Below are 22,141 nucleotides of genomic sequence, written 5' to 3'. Positions count from 1 at the left end.
TGTATATTTGTTCTGGTTTAAGTGAGTTATTCAGTATCACAAAAAGACTTCTGACAGGTAGGGAAAAAAAAGACAATTATCCAAAATGGTATTCAATTTTCTTAAGGGAAAAATCTAACAGCTGGCTCTTATTCTGTAGTTTCCTTGCTTGTTCATTATGCAGACCTCACTCTTAGTGACAATCCTTTGCAGTGAATGAAATAATGTTAACAACAGCATTTGACTAAAAAGGAAGTACTATAATACCTTCTGGCTGAAATTCGACTGTAAACTTGACTCTGAAATTTTCTGAAGTTTGTGAGTCAAATACTAAATTTGACCTAGTATAAATACTGTTGGACCATAGGTCTAACAGCCCTTTACTTAATGCATTTTCCCCATATGCAGGAAAAAAAGACACGAAAAAAAGAAATCTAACACTTGAGCACATGCTTGGCCCTAAACTGGATAATCAGCAGGGTTAAGGTAAGTCCTCAGTGGTGGGTTTCCTTCTGTTGGTGGAAGATAACTTGAGTGTGTAGCGACTCAAAAGTGATCATGAGTTGGAAGTCTCATCCCTGGCTAGTATCAACAAAGCCAGCAGTGGGGATAATGATGTTGTATCCGCAGCCCTGGAGAATTCAAGGGCTCAAATGCAAGGTAATTCCCAAGAGGCTTGGGGATAGAGAGTGCTTGGCTGATCTGAGGAGATCATATCTGTGCCACTGAACATTTGGGAGCAGTGAGAAGATGGAGTGTGGTTGATGAAGGCAGTGTCTGTTTGTCAAAAATCCTTGTAGTAAAAATAATTCCATATATATTCTTTCCCCATTACTGTCTTATTCTAGCTAGAACTTTGTTTGAAGGCAAAACAGACCAAAAATGAAACCAACATCTCCACAGCTTGAGACACATATTTTCTAGGAAAATGGGCCACTGCTGCTTCAGCAGAGCTGCTCAGCTCCAGACAGCAGCTGCATTTCACATGGGGGTCCTTACTATGTTCCTATTCCTGCCTAGGGATGCTTCAAGACCACAGAGGCAAGCCTCTGTTTTAGCCTCAGTTTTGTCATTTGAGAGCTGCAGTTTGGGTCATTAGGGGGTTGTTCTAGTTTTTGGCCACAGATAATTTTTTCTGGTCATCATCTCTTTGAGAATATTACTGGGATGTAAATACTTCTTGTTATTTCTCTCTTCCCAAATGCAATATTTCCAACTGTATATTCATTACAAATAACAGAAACACAGGGAATGGACCTGAACATACATGAAGATAAATGCACTCTTTCTCATTACTGTTTTGTGATAGACGCTGTGTGAATACCTCAGAGACACTCACAAAGGACTTGATTACAAGTGGAATGGGAAAATGGCAGCAAAGAAAACATAGAGGGAGATAAGAGAGACATAAAAATAATAAAACAAGCAGGTAGATACACTGGGAGCAGAGTATTGATGGCCTTATGCCCCTGTAAGAGCACAGAAGTAAAAGTTATGTTCAGATTTGAAGAGTTTGCCCTCTCTAAAACCTTCAAGTAGGAACAAAATAAGGATTAGGATTGCATAGTGTCTAATGACTGCTTAAAACTTCTCAGTTTCCATGGCTCATGGCACTCATGTAAATCTGTTTCTGACCTCAAGAGATGAACCCATTATCAATTGATAAGAGTAAGAGAGATGTAATTTTGCTTCAGTCTTGCCTGTCATTGCTCTGCTCCTAGAGTTCACTCCCTTGCTGTTGTGCTCTTGCTGTGATGCATAATTTCCACTGTTCTCAGGATGCCTCTCCCAGAAGCTGTGTTAATGATGTCCTTGTCTCCTAGAAGGATTTAAGATTCAGAAATACCTGTTACCTCCAGTATAAACTCCCTTAAGCACATGCCAGCTGGCAAGGTCGTTCCTTGAAGTGGAAAAGAGAAGCGAGAAATGCCTTTAACATGGCTTTTGAAAAGTTGAAAAGGTTATTTAAGGCAAACGTGTTTTTGAAAGATATGAAGATGCTGATAGGAGCTCAGCTTTACTTCACTTTCCCTGTAATATCTTCTTGGTATTATACAGCAGTGGTATTCCCTGAGAGAACCACTCTGGAACCTAGATGAAAAACAGTGAAAAATTCAACAGTTTTTTAAAACACTCTCTTCTAGAAAATACTCTGTTCATCTTTTCTGAAATCACTTTTTCCTAGGCACATGGCATGGTGCTGTAACATGTATGCTAACTCTAGTTTGGAAGGAATTAGGATGGAAATAACTTTTGGGGAGCAAAGTCTCCTGTTGCTGTGCCTGGTAACACTTTGGCTGGAAGCAGTCCCAGTGGATCTTTTTGTCTCTGGTTGCTGTGAAGGCAAGTGAAGTGGTGATTCAGTTTGGACTGTAAGGCTGTGGCATGGTCCCCAGCTTGTTTGGGAAGGAAGAGTTGCTACTGATATTTTACACTAACATGCCCTGTGGTTGGGGGTGTGTGGGTGTTCTTGTTTTGGGGCTGGTGGGATTTTCTTTGTCAGACATTTACCTTGTCTTTATGCATCTATTCTTCCTATCCAAATACCTTGCTTGTTTGATGTGCAAGAACATGGAAATTGTAAAATTTAGCCATTGTAAAATAGTATTTAAACAGACAAACTCAAGAGTTACATTAGTTCATTCTTATTTTAGCCTGACACAACCCTCAGCATTGGCAATAGCTGGAATGTATCAGCTATTGTTAGTCAAAGGGGTACTTTCTTTCTCAGCTGACACCAGATGATTTTTGGTTTGCAAGACACTACTGTATCAGCAATGCTATCTGACAAAGGTACAGATGCAGGAAAACGTGCTTACTGTTTAAAAGGCTGCTGATATTACTGTTTGGCAGATGGCTACTACAGGTGAATGCTTTCCAGTCATTTTAAGCCCAGTGCACTGAAGCAGAAAAAAAAAATAAACTAGATGGACATCATAGCTGTGATTAAGCACAGTGCAAAATCCTTAGGGGAAAAAGCCTCTACAGTCCCGTTTTACAAACAAATTTGGCTCATGCTAGCAGAAAACAAAAAGACCAGACTAGTGGAAAAATACATGGTTGCTGATTTTCGTTAAAATTAATTTATACGAGAGGCTTTGTTGAGTGAGCATGTTCACGTGGATGTGTGGTGTATTATTCCAACCCCTTCTGTAACATAACCACGGTGACTGCGTCACATGGTGCTAGTGCAAACAAAGTCTTGCTAACAGCCCATGAATAGAAGCATTTTCCAAGAATACGGTTTCTCATTGGGACTATCGACTGATTCCTGTGCTACCGAGGGATAAGGATAGCTAGGGACAGCTTTGGAGGTATATAAGTGCAGTAATCTGAAGCATGAAAAAAAAGAGTGTTTGCTACATAATCAGAAAATGGTACAAGGGATATAGTTAATTCTGTGGCACTTGTAATTAATTCCTGATTGGCAGGTGATATCAAAAATAATAGAGTGTATCTTGTTAAACATTCTACTTCTGTGTATATTCCATGTCCTTTTTGTTCTCCTCGTGTTTGAATCTGAGAGGCCATCACTGAGCCGACTTCCTCCACATAGCAAGACTCCCTGCATTTTCCCTTGTCCTCCATTAGCATCCTATTTGCATCAGATCCAAAATAAGCACTTTTTTCTTGATGGATTCAGCTCAACTTATCTTTCTGATCTCACAGCCATTTGTTTTCTTAGCTATTAAGCTACTCATCCTAGCCTTCATTTTGTTTCTCATTGTCTCAGGTTATGAATTCATCTAATGGCAGCTCTTTTTCCTAGAACAAAAGCACTTTCTAAAAATATCGCTACAAAACTTTTTCTTTTCCTCTTGATGTTCTCCGAGAAGTGTTTTTGGATGTATATTAGGAAAAACAGAGTAATATTCTATATATACTTGTAGGAAATGATGAAACCACACTTATTTAGACTTTGAAGAACAACTTGATTTTTTAACGACAGTAGAAATACTGTCAAGGTTTGATGGACGTGAACAGACTTTGTTGCGAGAAATTCTGGCTGTTTCTGAGCCTTTCCTTCATGGGAGTGGAGTAAGTGTGGAGGCCGACAGTCCCCTGGGAATAGGGACAGCGCAAGACTTGGTCCAGAGCACCGCCTTTCTGCAGTCAGTGTTAAGCCGGCACCCCGTAAAGCCCACTTTGACCTCAGCAGCACATCCCGGCACCTCGCCGGGCTCACACCAGGGCTGCTCTGCCCCGTTCCCCGCCGGGCACGGCACCGCATCCCCGAGCGCCGAGCCCGCCCCTCAGCCGCCGCCACATCCCACTTCCCCCGGGCCGCCCCTCGGCCGCCCGCCACGCCCCCGCCGCGCCGCCCGCTCCCATTGGCTGAGCGCGACGAGCGACAGGGCCGCTGGCCAACGGGACGCGCGCTGGTGCCGCGGTGGCGCCCAATGGGCTGGCGCGCCCCCCACCCCTGCCCGTCGCGGCCGGGCGCTGGGGCTGCGCGGTGCCATTCGGAGGGCGGGCGGCGTGGGGAGCGGATGGTGCGGGTAGCGGCTCCCGGGCGCTGGCGGGGGCAGGAGCAAGAGCTGGCTGCGAACGCCTCCCCCCTTCCCCATCCTTCCCGCTCCGGCTGCGTGTCCCCTCGTCGTGCTGTGCCGCCGACCGCCCTGAGCCGGCAGCGCTGTACGATGTGAGCGGTCGTTGGTCTCGGCAGCGCCCCCGGTGCTCTCGACGCTGGGGCGGGCAGCGATGGCCAGAGCTTGGCGTGGAAGCAGCAGCCGCCGTCGCCGATAGGAAGCGCCGGGGGCAGCTGGGCAGGCGGCGCGGAGTCTCCCCAGGGCCGTGCAGCGCTTGTCCCGCCCCGCCCCCTCCCTCCTTCCCTCCCCTCCTCCTCCTCTCCCCGCGGCCGGTGCATGCGGGGCGCTGGGGGCCGAGCTCGGGTCCCCCGCAGCCACCGGAGCGAGTGACCCGCGGGGGTCTTGCGCATCCCCGCTATGTCCTCGTCCAGCTCCTCGCAAACCCCCCCGTCCCACCACCAGCCCCCGCCGCAGAGGATGAGGCGCGGCGCTGCCGGGTCCCCCACCGCCGGCACGGCCGGGGGCCCCGGTAACGGCGCCGGGGGAGGCTCGGCGGGGACCAGCCGGCTGCTCCAGCCTATCCGAGCGACCGTCCCGTACCAGCTCCTGCGGGGCAACCAGCACAGCCCGACCCGGTCCCCATCCGCCTCGGTGGGCAGCAACACGGGGCCGGGGGGCGGCGGGGGTCGCGGCGGAGGCAGCCCCCCACCGCCGCCCAGCGCGACGCCGCCGCTGGCGGCGGGCGGCGGCGGAGCGGAGCCGGGCAGGGTGAAGGGCAGGCAGCGGCGGTCGCCGGAGAGCGGCGGCAGCAGGAGGAGCAGCTCACCTGAGAGACGGAGCCCCAGTTCCCCGGTGTACAGAGGTAAAGCACCGGGAGAAAGCCGGTCTCGCTTCCCTGCCCCGCGGGGGTGCTGGCCGGGCTGGGGCCGCCCAGGCTCCGGGCACCCTGGGCTCTGCTTTCCGCTCCTGGGCTGCGCCCTGCCTTCCCCCCGGGCCAGCGGGGGTGGGACACCGGGGACTCCCGGCCGGACGGGAGGAGCCCCGCCGGAGCCTTAGGGAGCGGGTCGGGGGTCGAGGGCGAGCTTTAAATCCCCCGCCCCCGGGGCAGGTGTCGTGCCCGGGTTTGCTTTGCCAGGAAGGGGGGCAAAAGCGCTTCGTCCCGCCGCCCTGCCCCGCGATGGGGGGAGGCGACGCCTGAAATGTCATCCTCCTTCTCGGGCAAGGTGAGAATCCTGCCTAGGAGCCCCCCCCGGGCCGGCCTTGGGAGGAGCGGCGCGGGGCGAGCCCGGGGCCCGGCGGCGGCTCCCCTCACCGGGGGAGAAGCAGTCGGGGGCTCCGGCGGCGCTGCTCTTGCCGCTACTACCCTTGGCCTCGGGCTCTGGCAGCGGAGATGTGTAATAGGGAAACGAGCCTAAAATTAACCCTCTTCCCTTTCTCTAGTTGTAACTGTCTAGTAGGGGTGATAATGAGTTAGATTTGTATCTGGGGTGTCACAACCCAGTTATGAAGTGTGTGTTAAAACCAAGCCTCCAAAGCTCTTCCTTTCTGCAGAGCTCGGTTTCTTAAAATACTTACATTTTTGTAAGATCATAGGTTAAAAGATGTGATGTTTTCAAGCACAGGCTCCAAAACAAGGAAATTCCCATACTGAGGTGCTTAAAAACAAGTCTGTCTCCTTGTGATATTTAGTACTGAATCCTTGGGACTGTAAAAAACTCAACCAAACAAAACCACTACAAACCAACCCCCGTGTAGCCAAAATAGGCCTATAAAATTTAAAATCTAAAATTGATTCCCAGCAAGTTCAGCTTAACCTGTGTCAGGTTGTCTGTTAAATTATTGAATGTGTTAAAGTGGCAGTGGCCATCTTACCTCCCCACTCCCTTCTGCCTTCCCCCATCACTTGAGCAGTTGAATGAATTGGGCTAAATGCACTTTTTATGTTGTTCTGCTGTAGCTATCAGGTATCGCACATCATCTCTTTCTGGGAATGCTTTCTGTGGTTCAATACCACTTGCTTTTTCTGTCCCTTCCATAAGTCTTAACTGTGTGTGATTTTTGTGGCAAATTGTGGTCTATGTTGGGTGCCAGTGTGTGTTGTAGCAGTGGAATCTTACCTTCTTTCCTCTTCAGTTTTTATGTGTAGTAAACCCTTGCTGTGTGTAGTATTTGCAACTTGGGCAGGTCTGTCATCGGAATTGTACTAGGTCAGGGCAGCATTTTACAAATGAGCAAAATGTCACTGCCAATTACAAATGGAGTTAATTTGCCCTATGCATCTGCTTATGCAGATGACCTAATTGATTGTGCTATAATATGGCTAGAGATACTTTGTAATGCATTTTTCAAAAAGAGTCTATTTCTGCAGAGGGTTTTGCGTGCTTGAAAATGGAACTGAGCTTCTGTGGTTTTGATTCATTCAAGCTCTATTTAAAATTTTGAAGATCGTATTTTTCTGACTGTATGGAGCACTAAATGTCGATTTCCCTTTTGCCTTTTAAACCTTTGGAAAATGCTAATAGGAAACTAGGAAAAAACCAAAATATCTGTGTGTATGAGTAGTGATAGTGCTGACGATGAGCAGTAAATTATTTAATTATGGGAACCCGGAGGAAAACATTGTAGTGGTGCAGTGTATAAAGCCTACACTTAAGGTGTATTGAAGAGGGAGGAATATGGGCAGCTACCTGCAAGCTAGAAAAATACTGCAAAGCTGTGAAGTACTTCATTAACAGGTATGATTTTTTTGTTGGAGGGGAAATTTTAATTTTAGAAAGTGGTTTCAGTCTTCTTCATCTGTGGGCTATTTTAGCCTTAATAAATCAGACTATAAATTAGTACTGAATGACTTTTCTGTCATTAAACTTGTTTGAGCTTGCCTCCTGGTGAACTGCGTCACAGAGCTTGATTTGGTTTAATGAGTGCAGTGTATAAAATCATAAATGGTCCGTCGAGAAATGCACCCTGTAATCTGTATGCACTGCAAAGACTTCGTTCCCCCTCCTCCAGGTCAAGCCAGCTGCTGCTGCAGAAGCTGACATCCTTTAGCAAATCCTGAATGAATGAATGAAAACAACGTGATCGCCCTAATAATGACCACAATTGCACACGTCAACAGCTTTATTTTACTGAAATACAGGCACCATTTTCTAGCAGGCGAGAGTAATAAGATACTCTATTTCTTCAGTCTTGCAAATGAAAAAAGGTTACCAAACCTCCCCTTCATCTTCCCCTCCCCCCCCCCCCCGCCCCAAAACTAGAGGTGTTTTTACACAATTTGGAATATAGTTCCATGCCATGGGGCAGTATTTTGTCTTTGTTTTTCTGCTTGTTCTCAACATTTTAGTAAATGACGTGTGGACACTAAAAACATGTTTGTAGCATGTATGGTGATAATAGTATATAGAAAATTGATTGCTGAGCTGGAGGACTACTGCAGTAATAATGGAGAAAAATTTTAAATGTTCCATTTTCAGACATGGACCATTTTGCTGTGGCTTGTTAAACAATGCTACTCCAGCTATTTATAGCTGTTATCAGTATGCAAGTCTTGGGGAAGTGGCTTGATTAAGTTTTTTTGTCAGTTTTTCAAAGCCATTTCCCACTGCTGTAAAATGTGAGCTTAGGCTCTAGGTTTAATCCTGTTGTTTTTCTCACCAGTGCAGGAGATGTTTGTCTTTGGCTCTGCAGTCTGACTTGGATTGTTTCACAAATATGCTCGTTCTAGAAACTGCTTATGATTCTGATGGATAGATGTTATTCTCTTAAGACACCTGTCCCTTCCCCACCTCCTTTCAGCCTTTTTCAGTATAGAGGCCTTGAACTGGCTATCCTACTAAACCATTTTGTGTGGATATTTTAGTGATTTGCTAGAGGTTCCTTTATGAAGGAGATTTCTGTGCAAACACTTCAGCTTTGAGCCTCTACAGGTCAGAGCAGCTACCACTGCAGGCACTGACATCACTGCTACATGAATGAAAGCAGCGTGGTCTGTTTTTTCTCCCATAATGATGTTTTCTACCCCTTCTTTGTAGTATATTGTAGAGGTTTTTGTTCTGTAGCAACACCCTGTGTTTTTATGACTGAAACTTTCAATAATGTTATATTTTCTTTCAAGTAAATTTGAGGACTTCTAGTTGTTAGGAAGCCATCAATGCCAGTAGCAGTATTTATTTGGTTAGTACTGTTGCTGAGTGGGTGAGAAATCATGAATGTTACATACATATTTTTAAGGTGCTAAAAAGAGGGAAAAAGAAGGGAAAAACCTGATATCATGGGATAAATCTGTGATGTGCAAGTCTATGCCTTTGCTCTTTCTTGAAATGTGTTTATTCCTTACTCGTAGATATTTTTTATAGTGTGTGTTCATGTTTTGGAGAGCTGGCAGTGGAAAAAGTGTCTGGTTGAATGTAACAACACGTGGTTTTCTTAGAGGGAATATATCTGTTAGATCTCTGAGTGCATAAAAGTAATGTCAACAGAATCTGAAGCTGTGTGGTTTATGACAAAGGATATTCTGGTAATAACCCAAAAAAGCCAAACCCTTGGACATGTCAAATAAAACTTGCTATTTGCCTGTGGACACATCTTTTAAAGAAAAAAGCAACTTGTTTTCCTCCTTGCCTTACCTGGATAAAATCAGTAGTGTCTGCTGTTATGTAAAGTAGCTTGTATAAATATGAGAGTGGGTTTCCTGTTTAGTTTCTTTTTTTATGATACATTAATATTTTGTATACAAGGAGGGTGTAAATTACTTCTATGATTCAAGCTCAACACTGCTCTCACCAAATGCTTTGATTTTAGTTTTAACTCTAGTAGTACTGTAATATTATGCCTCATATTTTTCTAACTTTCACTTACACATTTTATAGAACAAACGTTTTGCCATTCCATTTCAAATGTTAAAGACAAACATTAGTTTTAAGGACATATGAAAAATACTGTGATCAGTTTGGCTGCTAAAGGTTCCCAGTGTCTTTTACTTCCCAAAATAACTCCTGAAGATTTGCCAACATGAGTGAGAGAAAGGAATTACAAAAGATGCAAAACAACTGTATAACCCAGTTCAATATAAGAAGTATATATATCTGGTTTTAGGCTAGTGGAATTAGGAGTGGAGTAAAACAAACAATATTTTTGATCTCTAGACTTGTAAGGGATGTCAGTATTAAAAAAAAAAAACACCCAAAATTTGTACTTCAAAAGGTAGAATTAGTTTAATATACTAGATTCAAACCATCCAGTATTTTGGCATCATAAGCATTTATACCACAGATCAAGAAGATGTTGCCTTTATTTCTAGCAAATGTAGGTAAGGAAGTAATTTTTGTGACGCTTCCTATTTCCTGATCCCTGAATAATGCAGTATTCCCATAATTGTATGGCCAAAACAGTTTTGCTCCAGCTTTCTCCCTGTGGCTTCCCAAAATAGCTTTCATTGGAATATAATATGGTGACATAAAAGACCCTGAACTCAAAGCCTTTTTAGTTATATGTTTTAACATGACTATAAATGAGAATTTATTAAATGTCTTTAATAAATAATGCTTTTTAAAACAAATTAATTGAGCTTCTTTCAGGTGTTAAATTGCAGGAAGAAAAAAGAGAAAGTTATTTTCTGTATTGAACTTGAATAGTGCTGTACCAAGGCATTAGCTTTGAAGACAGAACCTCCCTGTTTCATGGAAAAAAAACCAAACAAACCTAACTTAAGAAGTATATGATTATACCTGTTTTAAATCACTACTTGATCTTTAATTCTTATTCTTTGGTCATAAGCAAGTATTTTTGTCTTACATGTGGCCAAACTGAAGTTACTTGCCGACATCTGTGCATAGCAAAACAGTGGCAAATACTGAAATTTGGTTTCTGAAATTCATGGTTCCTGTGTTTTGTTGTTTTCTTTCCCATGGTGGTGGGGTGAATGGAGGTTCTTAAAATGTATTTTAAAATGCAGGGAAGGTAGATCAGTGGAGTGTGTCTTAGAATCTTATAAAAAAGGCAGTGTTCATCAAGTATAGACTGCTGTATTGCAAAAATTCACAGTGGAAAGCCAGTTATTTTTAAAATGGATTTTGTGCTATTACTCTATATCATTATGAAAAAAAACCCAATAAAAATAACTGATGCAGTAATTCTGAAGTTTCAGTTAAGTCCAGACTTGAAAGCAGTAGTTGTAATAATGCAAAATGTATTGGAAATAGAGTATTTGCTCCTCAGTGTTTCAGTGTGACTGTCTGCAATATATTTTAAATGGGGCTTTGCCAGTTGATTAATTCTCTTTATCTGAAGAAGATAATATTTTTTTAACTTGCAGTGAAAAATGAAAGTTCCTCTTTAAATCAGTTCACAGTTACTTCACTAGAGAACAGTGTTGCCAGCACTTGACAAAATAGGTAGTTCTTCATGGATTTCACATGAAATGCATGAGTTCTTGGGAAGTTGAAAATAATAGAGTTTAAACATCAACTAGCATTTTTAATAAGTATCTCTTATTGATGAAAAAAATGACCGTGTATTAAACATACATAACTGGAAAATTGTGCTCAGGTATTTAACTGACAATGATCATAATTTTGCTTTAGTGTTAGTATTTAAATGGATGTTTATGTTAGTCTTTCAGTGCTGCCTCCTTTTGTAGTGCTTAAACAATGGCTTAAGGCATTTTCAGGCAAGTAAAATATTATTTACATCTCATCATTAGAATACATCACAGCAACTTGTCAGCCTGAAATTATGACCTTTTCCTTTGTGTCACCATTTTTGAGGTTTGGGTACTTGCACAATGAAGAGCATTGGAGATCAGGGTAAAGGAAAATGCGTGTTTGTACTTAATAATCAAATTCTGAATAGCAATGTATATGTATATTTGAATGTATATTCACTTCCCCAAAATGAGATAGTCTTTCAGTTATGCTTTATTTTTTCCCCATCTCATGTGACTCTGAAGCTCTTCTCCACTACAGTTTTGAATTGGAGATTGAATGCTGAGGTGTAGAAAGGGATCAGAGGCTTCTGCAGTATGGGTAGCACACAGAGTATCATGACCCAGTGTGTAATAGAAATCCTTTGGAATGGCGAGTTGGGCTCTCTGGTTCTTACCTTCCCGAAGCTGAGATGGTGTCCATGGAAGCCTTCATCCACAGCTGAAACTGAAAAACATGCACTCTGAGGAATTCTTCTCTGCTCTCCCAGCTGTGTGAGTCTGGGCTTAGGACCAGAGCTCTTCTGTTACATGGCCCCTTTGGATTGTCTGGTGATAACTTTGCTCTGCCAAGGTCTCCTGTTAGTAGGGCAGGGGAAAACATTTAGCTTCTGGAAGTCTGTTGTGGAAGGAAGCACAGGCAGGCCAGGTGTGGTAGAGTTGAGGAGTGCCCTCAGCCTGCTGGCTCAGGCCCTGTAATACTGTCTGCCCTGGGTGTGTTCATTTCACTTCTCCTCCTTTGGTATATGCACTTCCTAGCTGCAGCTGCTGATTCCTGCCAAACTATTCACCCTGTTAGATTAGTTTTCTCTGACAGGGAGAAAAAACATCCAGAAGGAGTGAGTGTCTGCACTCAAGCTATAACAGTTTTCTGCACAAAAAATTTGTAAATGGGGGATTAAACTAAACGGTTTGTTTTAGGTCATTGAAGATGGTTGTGATGGGAGGTTTTCATTTTTTGTAGTATTTGATCTTAATTAGCTTTTCATATTAGATATTGTTGCTTTGCAGATTGTATTTACTTCCCAGTAGGTGACAAAATGTTACCAGCTTGAGTTTTGAAACCTTAATGCAAAGTACACTAAACGGTTTGTTTTAGGTCATTGAAGATGGTTGTGATGGGAGGTTTTCATTTTTTTGTAGTATTAGATCTCTTAATTAGCTTTCTCTATTAGATATTGTTGCTTTGCAGATTGTATATACTTCCCAGTAGGTGATGAAATGTTACCAGCTTGAATTTTGAAACCTTAATGCAAAGTACTGTATGGTTAGGCTTCCTTATTTAGTGTTGCATATGCCCCAGTGATAAATGATGCCACTGATGTTGGTGTTTATAGGATTTGACTTTCACTGCTGCTGGTGTTAGATTGAGGAGTAGCTGTTTCCAATGGATATTGTTCTCACATGAGTGAATGATAGCCTTGGCTCTTACGTGCTATTTATTTTGCACAACTTGAAACTAGTTTTGCCTAAACTACACATTGTTTCCTCTTTAGGAAGAAAGTGTCTTGTATTTTGCTCACAAGAGCAGTAGGTAGTAGTTTTGTCATAGTTTTTGAATAATCTAATATCCTCTTTAGAATATTTTCTTCTCAATCTGCTGAGAGATAGCCTAAACAAGAATAATAATTTAAGTGTCTCATTCCTTGAACAATGCTAGTCACCTGTTTGGAAAAGGTTACCCTGAGCCTCCTTTCCTATGCCCTTACCACCAGGCATCAAGCAGTGTTGTAAAAACACTTCTGAACATCAGGAATGACTACTGATTTCTGACTGTCAGGTCATTGCAAGATGACTAACATTCATACTTGAATTTGAAATGAATTTCTGTAGCTAAATTAATTTTATATAATAAATATAAATACGTCTTCTAGAAATGTTTTGTGTAACAGTAGTTACTCAGTTGTGAACTGATTAAATGTATGGCAATGTGGGTATTGTTATATTATGTGCCTTTTAATCTCAGGTGTTTTGATGTACAATGCCTATTCTGGAGTTCTGAAATAAATAATTAGTAAAGGTTGGCTAGCTGGATTATCTTGGTGTTTACATTTTTAAAAATTCTACATAGTTAGAAAAAGAACCCCAAACATTTTAATATAGGTGCTTGGGCTGCAGTACAAAACTAGAAAAATCAAAACTCTAATAATTGTTTGACATTTGTCAGCAGTTGGAGACCAAGCTATCATTTGGAAATAACATGTTCTTACCAGGGAACAAGTTTTTGTTATTCAGTGTTCAATTACTAGCTAATTCAATTAATCATAGGCTGCAGAAATTACCCTGTAAATACAAACCCCACTTCAAATTATGCCATGAAGTCAGAAGTTGGCTCTTTGGGAGCAGATTACCTAAGTGCAGATAAAAAACTCCAGGTTTGTGAACATGTGGCTTTCAGGGATAACAGTGCAGTTGCTTTCCTTAGATGAAGTGCTGTGTCCATGCTGGATCAGAAATAAACTGGATAAACCTTGAAAATCTTGTGCTGTGTTCCCATAACTCAGGCTACAGAGACAGCATAGAGGAGCCAGCTCTTCAAGAGCTATGAATTTCTGTAGCTATTTAACGTGATCCCAGTACCACTCTTTCTGCATGCCATGGCAGAGCTCCCTAGCCCAGCAGGACTGGAAGATGGTGGTGGCTATAGTAGGTACCTCAGTGGTGCTGTTTGTGCTCTGGAAAGGTTGGGTGAGTCCAGTGCTCACATATGGAGTCCAGTTCAGTGCTGAGTGTCAGCTAGTCAGTCTTTCTGGAATCTGGAGCCATGGAAAGTACATTATGAAAACCAAGTGGCTTTGCAGCTTTGACTCTAGATGTTACACCTCCATATTCAGCATATATTATTCTAAATCTTTGTTATATGTGATGTCTTAACTTTCTGCTTTTCAAAGCAATGAAGAGTTGAGCTGCTTGCTGAAAGTTAAACCCAGATTTACGCTGTGTCCCGGAACAGACTTTGACCAGTGTGACTCTAAAAATACCAGCTAACTGCTGAAGAATGCAGAATGAGACTTAGGTTTACACAGTAGCTGGGAAACTGCCAGGTTAAAGGAGAAGCTGTCTTCACAGGAGTAAATTTCTGTTCAAGGTCTTAAAATCTTCATTCTTAACTGATAGCTGTGTTTGCTTAATTATGGCAATTGATAGTGGAATACCACACTTCCTTTCTCTCATACTCTGATTCCTCTTCTATTTCACCTTCAGTGGCTCCTTTGTTATACCTGATAACCTGCCTGTAATAATTATCTCTGCAATGTTTTCTTCACCCACAAAGAAACGATAAAATACATTTGAAATACTTTCTGTTCTTTTCAAAGGGAGCAAGGAAAAGGCCTAATCTGGAAGAGAAAAATTTCTCATGGGCAAAAATGTGATTAACTCACGCATGTTTAAAAGTAGTGTGTATTTGAGAAATGTCCATACAAGGAACTGACTGAAAACACGTACTCAGTGTAGGATATTGTCCATGTGGAAGATCCAAATAAACTTTGGTGTTGCTGTAGAAAGAAAGGCTCAATCTTTCAAAACAAGTTGTTCAGCAAAGTGTGCAGTCCATATATTATTTAAAATATTTTGTAAATCTGTTGTGTAGATCTACCTTAATCTCTTCCAAAGAAGGAACTAGGCTATTCAGATAATTGGAGGCTCATGATTTTTCTTTAGTGGTGTGTATAGCCTTTAATATGAAGTTGAAGGATACAGGGAGATCTTTTCACAGCAAGATTTATAGTAGAAACTTAGATTGGCTACATTGAAGATCAGAATTACCAACTGTAACAGCTCAGAATTTCGGAGAAGCAGAAGAAATGGATGTGCTGACACTGTACATGAAAGAAATGTTAGATCTAGCCTTTGTTTAGTCATGCAAATTTGCATGCATATACAGCAAAAGAAGAAAATCCTATGTAGAGGTTTGTTTAAAACTCATGCATCTGGAGTAAAGTTTTGGATTTCAGAAGGAAGTAGTTTGAAAATTTGTCTAAATGGGGTTGCTCTGCCTTGAATAATAGAGAATCTGTTTTAATGAAAATTGTTAATACTATTGGAGTCTTTCAGACATCAGAAAAGTTCGAGGATGTGATCTGATTGCATGGACACTGACCTCAGAAAGGCTGCTAGGAATAAGCAGAGCGCCTGCAAGAAACTGCAGGAAGAACTGAGGAAAGAATGTCATGTTACCAATCAAAAGGTGAACCTTAGCTGAGAATTGTTAAAACATGAACAGGCTTGGACTTTGTGTGGTTTAAGAGAGCTAATAGAAACATGCAGACTGAAAAATGAGGAAAAAGTTGTAACCATTTGGTATGAAGAAAAAAAGATCTGAGAATGATCTGAGAGTGATCTGCTAGAATGTATGGTTTCAAAGTCAGATCCAAGGAGTAGTGGCTACAGTCTCAGAGGAAATAGCACAGATATTTATTCAATGCTTTGCACTCACTAGAAAAAAGTCTAAGAAATCACTTTCCGTAAGGACAGTGATTTTTAACCCAGAAAGGTAAAAAAACCACCAAATTCTAAGGGACAAGGATAATTTGGAATTAGGAATTACCAAGACTGTAGTAAATACAGATTGCATATTTCAGTAAAGTCAATTCAGAGATGTCCATTGCAGGATTCTAGGAAAGCCTACTCAGAAATTGACATTGCCTTCAAATTTCTGAGGAAGTTGTGTTGGTAGAGAGAATACATACGTCCTGAGTATAGCAGGTATATCAGCAATGCTGATGTTTTAAAAATGTGAAAAACGTTGTGTCTAGTTCTAAAGTATGGAGAACTATTGGTGGAAATTGAGAAAAAATTGGAAGGGGTGGTAGAAACCAGGGAGAAATGTTAAAGTGCAAAATGAGCTTTCCAAGTGTTGTAATGCTAACCTGGTCGATTTGATAAGAAAACTGATCCCCTAGACGGGAAGTAGATGTTATCTGTTTAGGCAAATTTTGAAATTAGGGTGATGAAACCATTGATGAATATTGAGAGGTTTAATTAGTACACAGGAAGATTATGCAAGAAGAGTTTAAGAGCCATGGGAATTGAAGTAATAAGTTAAAAAATTACATTTAAAAGTAAAAAGTGGAAGTTAATGTATGTGGGGTTGTACTCAATCAGAGTATCTTTTCCTCACAGGAGGAGCATCTAATTTGAAAATTCTGGGGGGTGGAGTTGGGTGATGGTAAGATCTCTGAACTGCCAACATGAAGTAAGTGAAAAACTGGGCACAAGTCTGATCTCATATGAAGAGCACTTGGCCACACAGGGGCTGCTGAGGCATTAAATGGTGTACTCCACACTCTTTTCATGCTCCGTAGTTCAAGAAAGGTAAAGTCAAACTGGAGCTGACTCAGAGAAGGACTCACTGTGTGAGTCCTTAGAAGTTTAACTGTGTGATTGTAAAAAAATCTGGATAAAAATACAGTTGCTTTGTCAGAATCCAGGTGAGCCAGGAAGGGAATGAGCAGGTGGATTGGATTGACAATGTAAATATTTATATATTAAACTGTAAGAGGGCCTGAAACCATCAGGAAAAGAAAAGATCCTGCGTTATTTTTCTAGTAGGAGTTGTGATGCCAAATATCTCCTGTAAGACTGACTGTATACTCTGTTTTGAAGTGATTGTGTTTTGTCAGTGATAGTTGCAAAGTGGGCTCCAGATTTGGAAGTTGTTTCTAGTCCTTTGTTTCTATGTCTTTACTGATAATGAAAAGATTATTTAATCATCAAAGTTGAGCACTCTCATTTAGGCAATCAATTTTAATCTGGTTTTGCATTTCTATTTTCAAAAATTTTTTGCAAGAAAATATATTATTGTTGTTTAGTATTATTTGCTCTAGCTAGGAGAATGCTTTCTATCTCTAATAATTGGTGATCATTATGATGGCATTGTATAGCTTCTGTGCATTGATTACAGTTCTTTGTGTATTTTGATTATGGAAATGGTGAGTTGTGCCTTCTGATTTGTTTTATTCATTATTATGTCCAGCTGCATTTTGATGGAAAGAAGAATTAGATTAAAGGTTTACAAAAGCCTGACTTTCTACATCTTGTTAAATTTTAACTATTGACTTTGAAGGGGTTTTTTGTTGTTGTTATAAAGACATCAAGTTTATTTGAAAAAAGTGTTCTTCAGTTTCTGAACAAACTGCATGTGTTTATATTGACCCCAAGCACCTCAAGCTTTAGTGCTGTTCTTGGTTCCCAGTTTGATTCTCAATATTGGATACATAGAATAGATGATTCAGCTGATCTAAATTAATGAACTAAGAGGAAGGAAATTCTTTGTATCTGCTGAAGTGTCCAGCAGTTGATGGTTGTTTCATTGTGCTTTTTCCCAAGTGCCTAGCTGCTGAGCTCCAATCAAATTTGTCTTAACTTTAGAGTACAAACACTTTATACCTAAAATTAGGTATTTATACCTAAGTTTAGGTATTTGTGTAGTATTTAAATTTGAAGTAATGATCTTACAAAGAAAACTATATTCTAAAAACATAAAATACATAAAAATATGAAGGTTTGGAATTAGTGCTTTTTACCTACATGTCATCTTGTTAGAAGAGTGTGAGTGTGTAGGTTACATCTGTTGAACAAAGCAGGCTTTTGTGATATGAAATCCTACAGGTCCTATACATGCCAGCAGTAATCCTTGTTAGAAGAGTAGTTTAGCTTTAGCTGGCTGAAACTTTCTGCCATATGGTTTGTTTACTTTTCTTATGGAGATTAGAGCATTCTTTCTGTGTTTGATCCCTAAGGAAAACGTTGATTTTTAATAGGGGAGTTTTGCTTCTGACAAAATCTGACTTCTGAAACATATTCATAGTCACATTTTACCTGTACCTCTGGTTGGGGGAATAAGGGACATGAAGCAGAGACCTTGCTTCAACATACATGCATGGGCAACCAGGACTTTTGTCAGCTGCAGGTCCAGTGAAATACGCCTACAAATTCATCCATGTGTTCTTCTTCCACTGGTGTCCATACTAGCCCTGCCACTGTGCCATCCTGTGTGGCTAGGTGTCCTTGAGAACCTTGCATGAAACCTCCATTATGGAAAGAAATGCCTTAACCTGTGTGGTTGTTCAGTGACTAACCAGAAGATCTCTTCCCTTTTTAGATGACTTAGTCATACCTATAAAAGATAACTCAATATAGTTGATTGCTAAATCCCATTCTGTGGGTTGGTGTGTGTACAGTTTTCCTTAGAAGGAACCAGCTGGTTTTGTCTTAAGTTGTTTTACCAGTATAGGTAATGTCCTGCCTTGATAGACTTCTGTTTCTTGCAGTTCAGTCTGAATTCTCATAAGCCTTGTCAGGTACAAAACCAAATCAATCCTGACTACCAGACTGTAAAATGATCTGTGTGGAAGACTGGCTCCCCTCTTTATTTATTTATTCTTTTCTCCCTGAAGAATTCTGGATGTAGAAGGCATATGATTCATGGACCTGGATCTTTGAAAAGCTCTTCCCTCTCAAGAAGTAGCCTGCTTTCTGCATGGTTTTAGTTGTTGGAGCCTTGGTTAGATTATGGTGCTGCTCTGTGCTGCCTTTATTTTTCCCTTCAGTTAGGATGAGGAGAGGAAATTAGAGTGGATTTTGTCTGTCTCTTTAGGGTAGTAACTTCAGAATGTCAACCCTCTTCATTTTTAGTCATTCTCTCTTGTGATTTCTAAAGATAGAAACTGGGGAATAATTTCTGAAGTTGATAAAACTAAACCAAAACCAGTGTGGTGCACATAATGAAAACAAGTTTTAAGGAGCTGAATGTAAAATACTTTAGAGATGTATCGGAGGTAACTTAAAAAGATTGTCTCTTCTTATATTCTTTTAGAATTATCATTTTGGTAGCAAAGCATGGTGCTGCCTTTTAAATGTTTCAAAATGCTAGTATTTTGTTTTAAGCTATTAAAGAGATTATGCTATTTAATTTGAAATTATGAAGGAAGAGTGCAGTAATTTCATGGTTTTTTTCTTTTCAATTACATAGAAGGGTGCTGTGGGGTTTTTTTAAGATCCTATTTAAAATCCTATTTTTTGTTATTTTGTGTGAGCAGTACATGGCAAACAGCATGCTCTTTGTTGCTCTGCACCTTTCTGAACTGTTAATGCAGTCATGCAGCCATTTAGCAGATTGGGTCAGAAACAAGTCTGTCAGTCACTGGCAACTGGGAAATGTCTTTTGAGCCAATAGATCTCTTTACTTCTCTAGAGTAAAACTTCAGGGGACCCCAAATCCCTTGTTAATCTTTTTCATGAGAGATTTTGGCTCCAATTACAAGAGAAAAGCCTTCTTGAGAATAAAGATTGAAATATTTTTTTAGAGTGGCCTCTAAATCCCCATTATTCAATCTTTTTCCTGGCAGAGTCATAGAGACAAGTTCTGCAAATTAAACATGCACCAGTTTGACCATCTACCTACATAATTAGAGCAGGAGAGACCAATAAGATGTACATTCAGATATCAGTACCATGCCACTATATACATGCTTAAAAAGCAAGCAGAAAAACCAAACAAACGTCCCTTGACCAGATTCCTCAGAGACAGAGTTCTCTTGAATTAATTAGAGCAGGAGAGACCAATAAGATGTACATTCAGATATCAGTACCATGTCACTATATACATGCTTAAAAAGCAAGCAAAAAAACCAAACAAACCAGACTCCTCAGAGACAGAGTTCTCTTGAATCCAGAAATCTGCTTTTATGTTACTCAGGGAATCACTGTCCAAAGTATGCAAGAGCAAGTGTATCTCTTTTTCATGCTTTTACAGGGTGCTTTTATGTTACTCAGGGAATCACTGTCCAAAGTATGCAAGAGCAAGTGTATCTTTTTCATGCTTTTGCAGGATGTAACAGGAGAGGGGACTTTAATTAGCTGTAGGACAGTCATCAGTAGCTGCTGTGGGAAATGTGACTTAAGTGATGCCGGGCCATCATTCACTGTGGGTCACCATTCCTCAATATTCAGCTTTCCATTTCTAGTTTTTGATTTCCTAGACTGCATTCCCACATAATTCATTATTTCAGAAGCACTCACACAGGCACTTCTGCATCTCATTGGGTTAGTAGAGTGTTGTAAATTTCTTGTCAGATCTGATAGGAATGTCCTAGAAATATCTGATACTATTTTATGGTGGTGTACACAGTCTCTGAATATTTTTTGGGCCAGACTATTTGAACTCTGACTTTGTGGCTCTTGAAAAGAGTCTTAAGCAGACTAGGATATCCATCATAGTGAGTCTTCCCAACAGTATTTTTGGAGAAAATTCTTTTGAAGTTAGTATTTATTTCCTAGATAAAATCTGAAATTCTTCAGGAATGGATGAGTCCTAAGCTTGGGACTCATTTCATGAGTGGCTTGTAACCAGAAGGTTGTGCAGGGTGCAAGCAACTAAACTGAAGAGAAACGACATCTCATGAAAATTATTGTGGAATTTACTACTGATATTTCATGGTCTCAGGTTAATAGTTCAAGTTCAAGAACTTTCGAGAAGAGAAGTTAAGACATTACTTTTGGCAGGACAGTGTCACAATTAGCCGACATCAAAAGGGAGATGACAATACTCTTAGTTTCAAAGAAGAATGAATTTTATTTTTATTTCATGTTTTTCACTCAGTTTGAGAAGAGTCTGTGTTATCTGAGATTCTCAGGATAATTTTAGTCCTTTAAAATTAGTTATATCTATGTAAGTAGTGGAAAAGTTCTGGCCAAATTTGAACTGGATTTGCTAACTGTTGAAAGAAACATGGGAAGAAAAGATGTTGACAGGTGAGCTCTGGTGGATTGAGCTGAACCAGTTTTTTTTACTGCTACCAATGCTAGCTGTCAGTCTTGCTGTTCTGCAGGTGATTTTCCTCATTGCACATGTGGCACAAAGCTAGTTAAGCTAAAAATGGACTGTGAACATGGTTTTCAGATTATGTGCAGGTTAGCTGCCTCTATCCTAGACGAGAAGGCAAGCTCTTCATTTTAGAGTTTCAGCAGGTTTTATTTATTTTTATAGGTTTTATTTGAGCCCCCTGTCCTTCTCAAAAGAGCTGTCCTGTTAGGCTCTTACTGAATTACATTTTGCTGTCAGAGAAATGGAAACCTTTTTTCAGTCAGTCTAGGTGGCATAACTAGGATTCTCTTTGCTCTCAATGCAGCATGCAGAATCATGATTTCATGCAGGTTATTTTAGTTGATTCCTGCTGGGAGGTAGGATCACGCTGAATTTTGCCAGCTGTAGTTTTCAGGTGCTCCATTGTGTCACTTTGTGTAACATTCATAACTAGAATGGTGCAGCAATTTGTCCTAAATCCATGCCATTAAAATTTGTGACATGTATCAAGTAACACATAGAATCGCAGAATATTCTGAGTTGGGACTCACAAGGATCATAGAATCCCACTCTTAAGAGAGCAGCCATACAGGGGTCAAACTCACAACCTGGGCATTACTATCATCATGCTCTAATCAACCAAGCTCATCTCAGTGGTTGTGAGGTATTTTGCTTTGCTGCAAGCATATGCCTTGCTTTTCTTATTTCTACATAACTTCCTCAGGTAATGTTACACTGCTTAAGTGCTGTGATCTTAAGTTTGCTTATTTTAAGGTAGGGCTGAGTTTCATATGATATGTCTCACTTGTCACTAAAACAACAATCCTTTGACTTACTGCTGCAGTAAAATCCATTCATACCCTTGGGATATTGTCAGATGGGTTTTAGTCTGAAACTTGGATAAAATCAGTCTGTAATTTTAGAGATTTCTTAGTATTGTTGAAGCCTTTCTGAATGCTGAAGTCTGTTGGCTATCTTCAGGAGCTGTTGAAGCACTTCTGCTATTTTGATTCTCTGAGAAAACTGAAGCATGAAGTTTCCAACCAGAGAAAGAGAAGGGTATTCATTATAGTAGCATCAACATTCCATTGATAATGAAAATTTGGGAAGTGTTATGTAGTA

At 40.7% G+C, this 22,141-nt stretch overlaps 1 protein-coding gene across 2 annotated transcripts in view; it reads left to right on the top strand.

The window, feature by feature from the left end:
• Positions 1–4,779: 4,779 nt before the first annotated feature.
• Positions 4,780–22,141, top strand: part of GLCCI1 (glucocorticoid induced 1) — a 52,391-nt gene continuing 35,029 nt past the window's right edge. For both annotated transcript variants that reach the window (XM_039708331.1, XM_039708323.1), the window contains exon 1: positions 4,780–5,370. In XM_039708331.1, coding sequence (XP_039564265.1) covers positions 4,926–5,370 — 445 coding nt within the window. In that variant the 5' untranslated portion in view covers positions 4,780–4,925. The remainder of the gene's footprint in view (positions 5,371–22,141) is intronic.

This window comes from Passer montanus, unplaced genomic scaffold, assembly GCF_014805655.1.
Source record: "Passer montanus isolate IOZ18808 unplaced genomic scaffold, ASM1480565v1 scaffold10, whole genome shotgun sequence".
NCBI classification, from domain to species: domain Eukaryota; kingdom Metazoa; phylum Chordata; class Aves; order Passeriformes; family Passeridae; genus Passer; species Passer montanus.
Note: the sequence above shows the minus strand (reverse complement) of the source record. Positions and strands in the feature narration are given on the sequence as shown.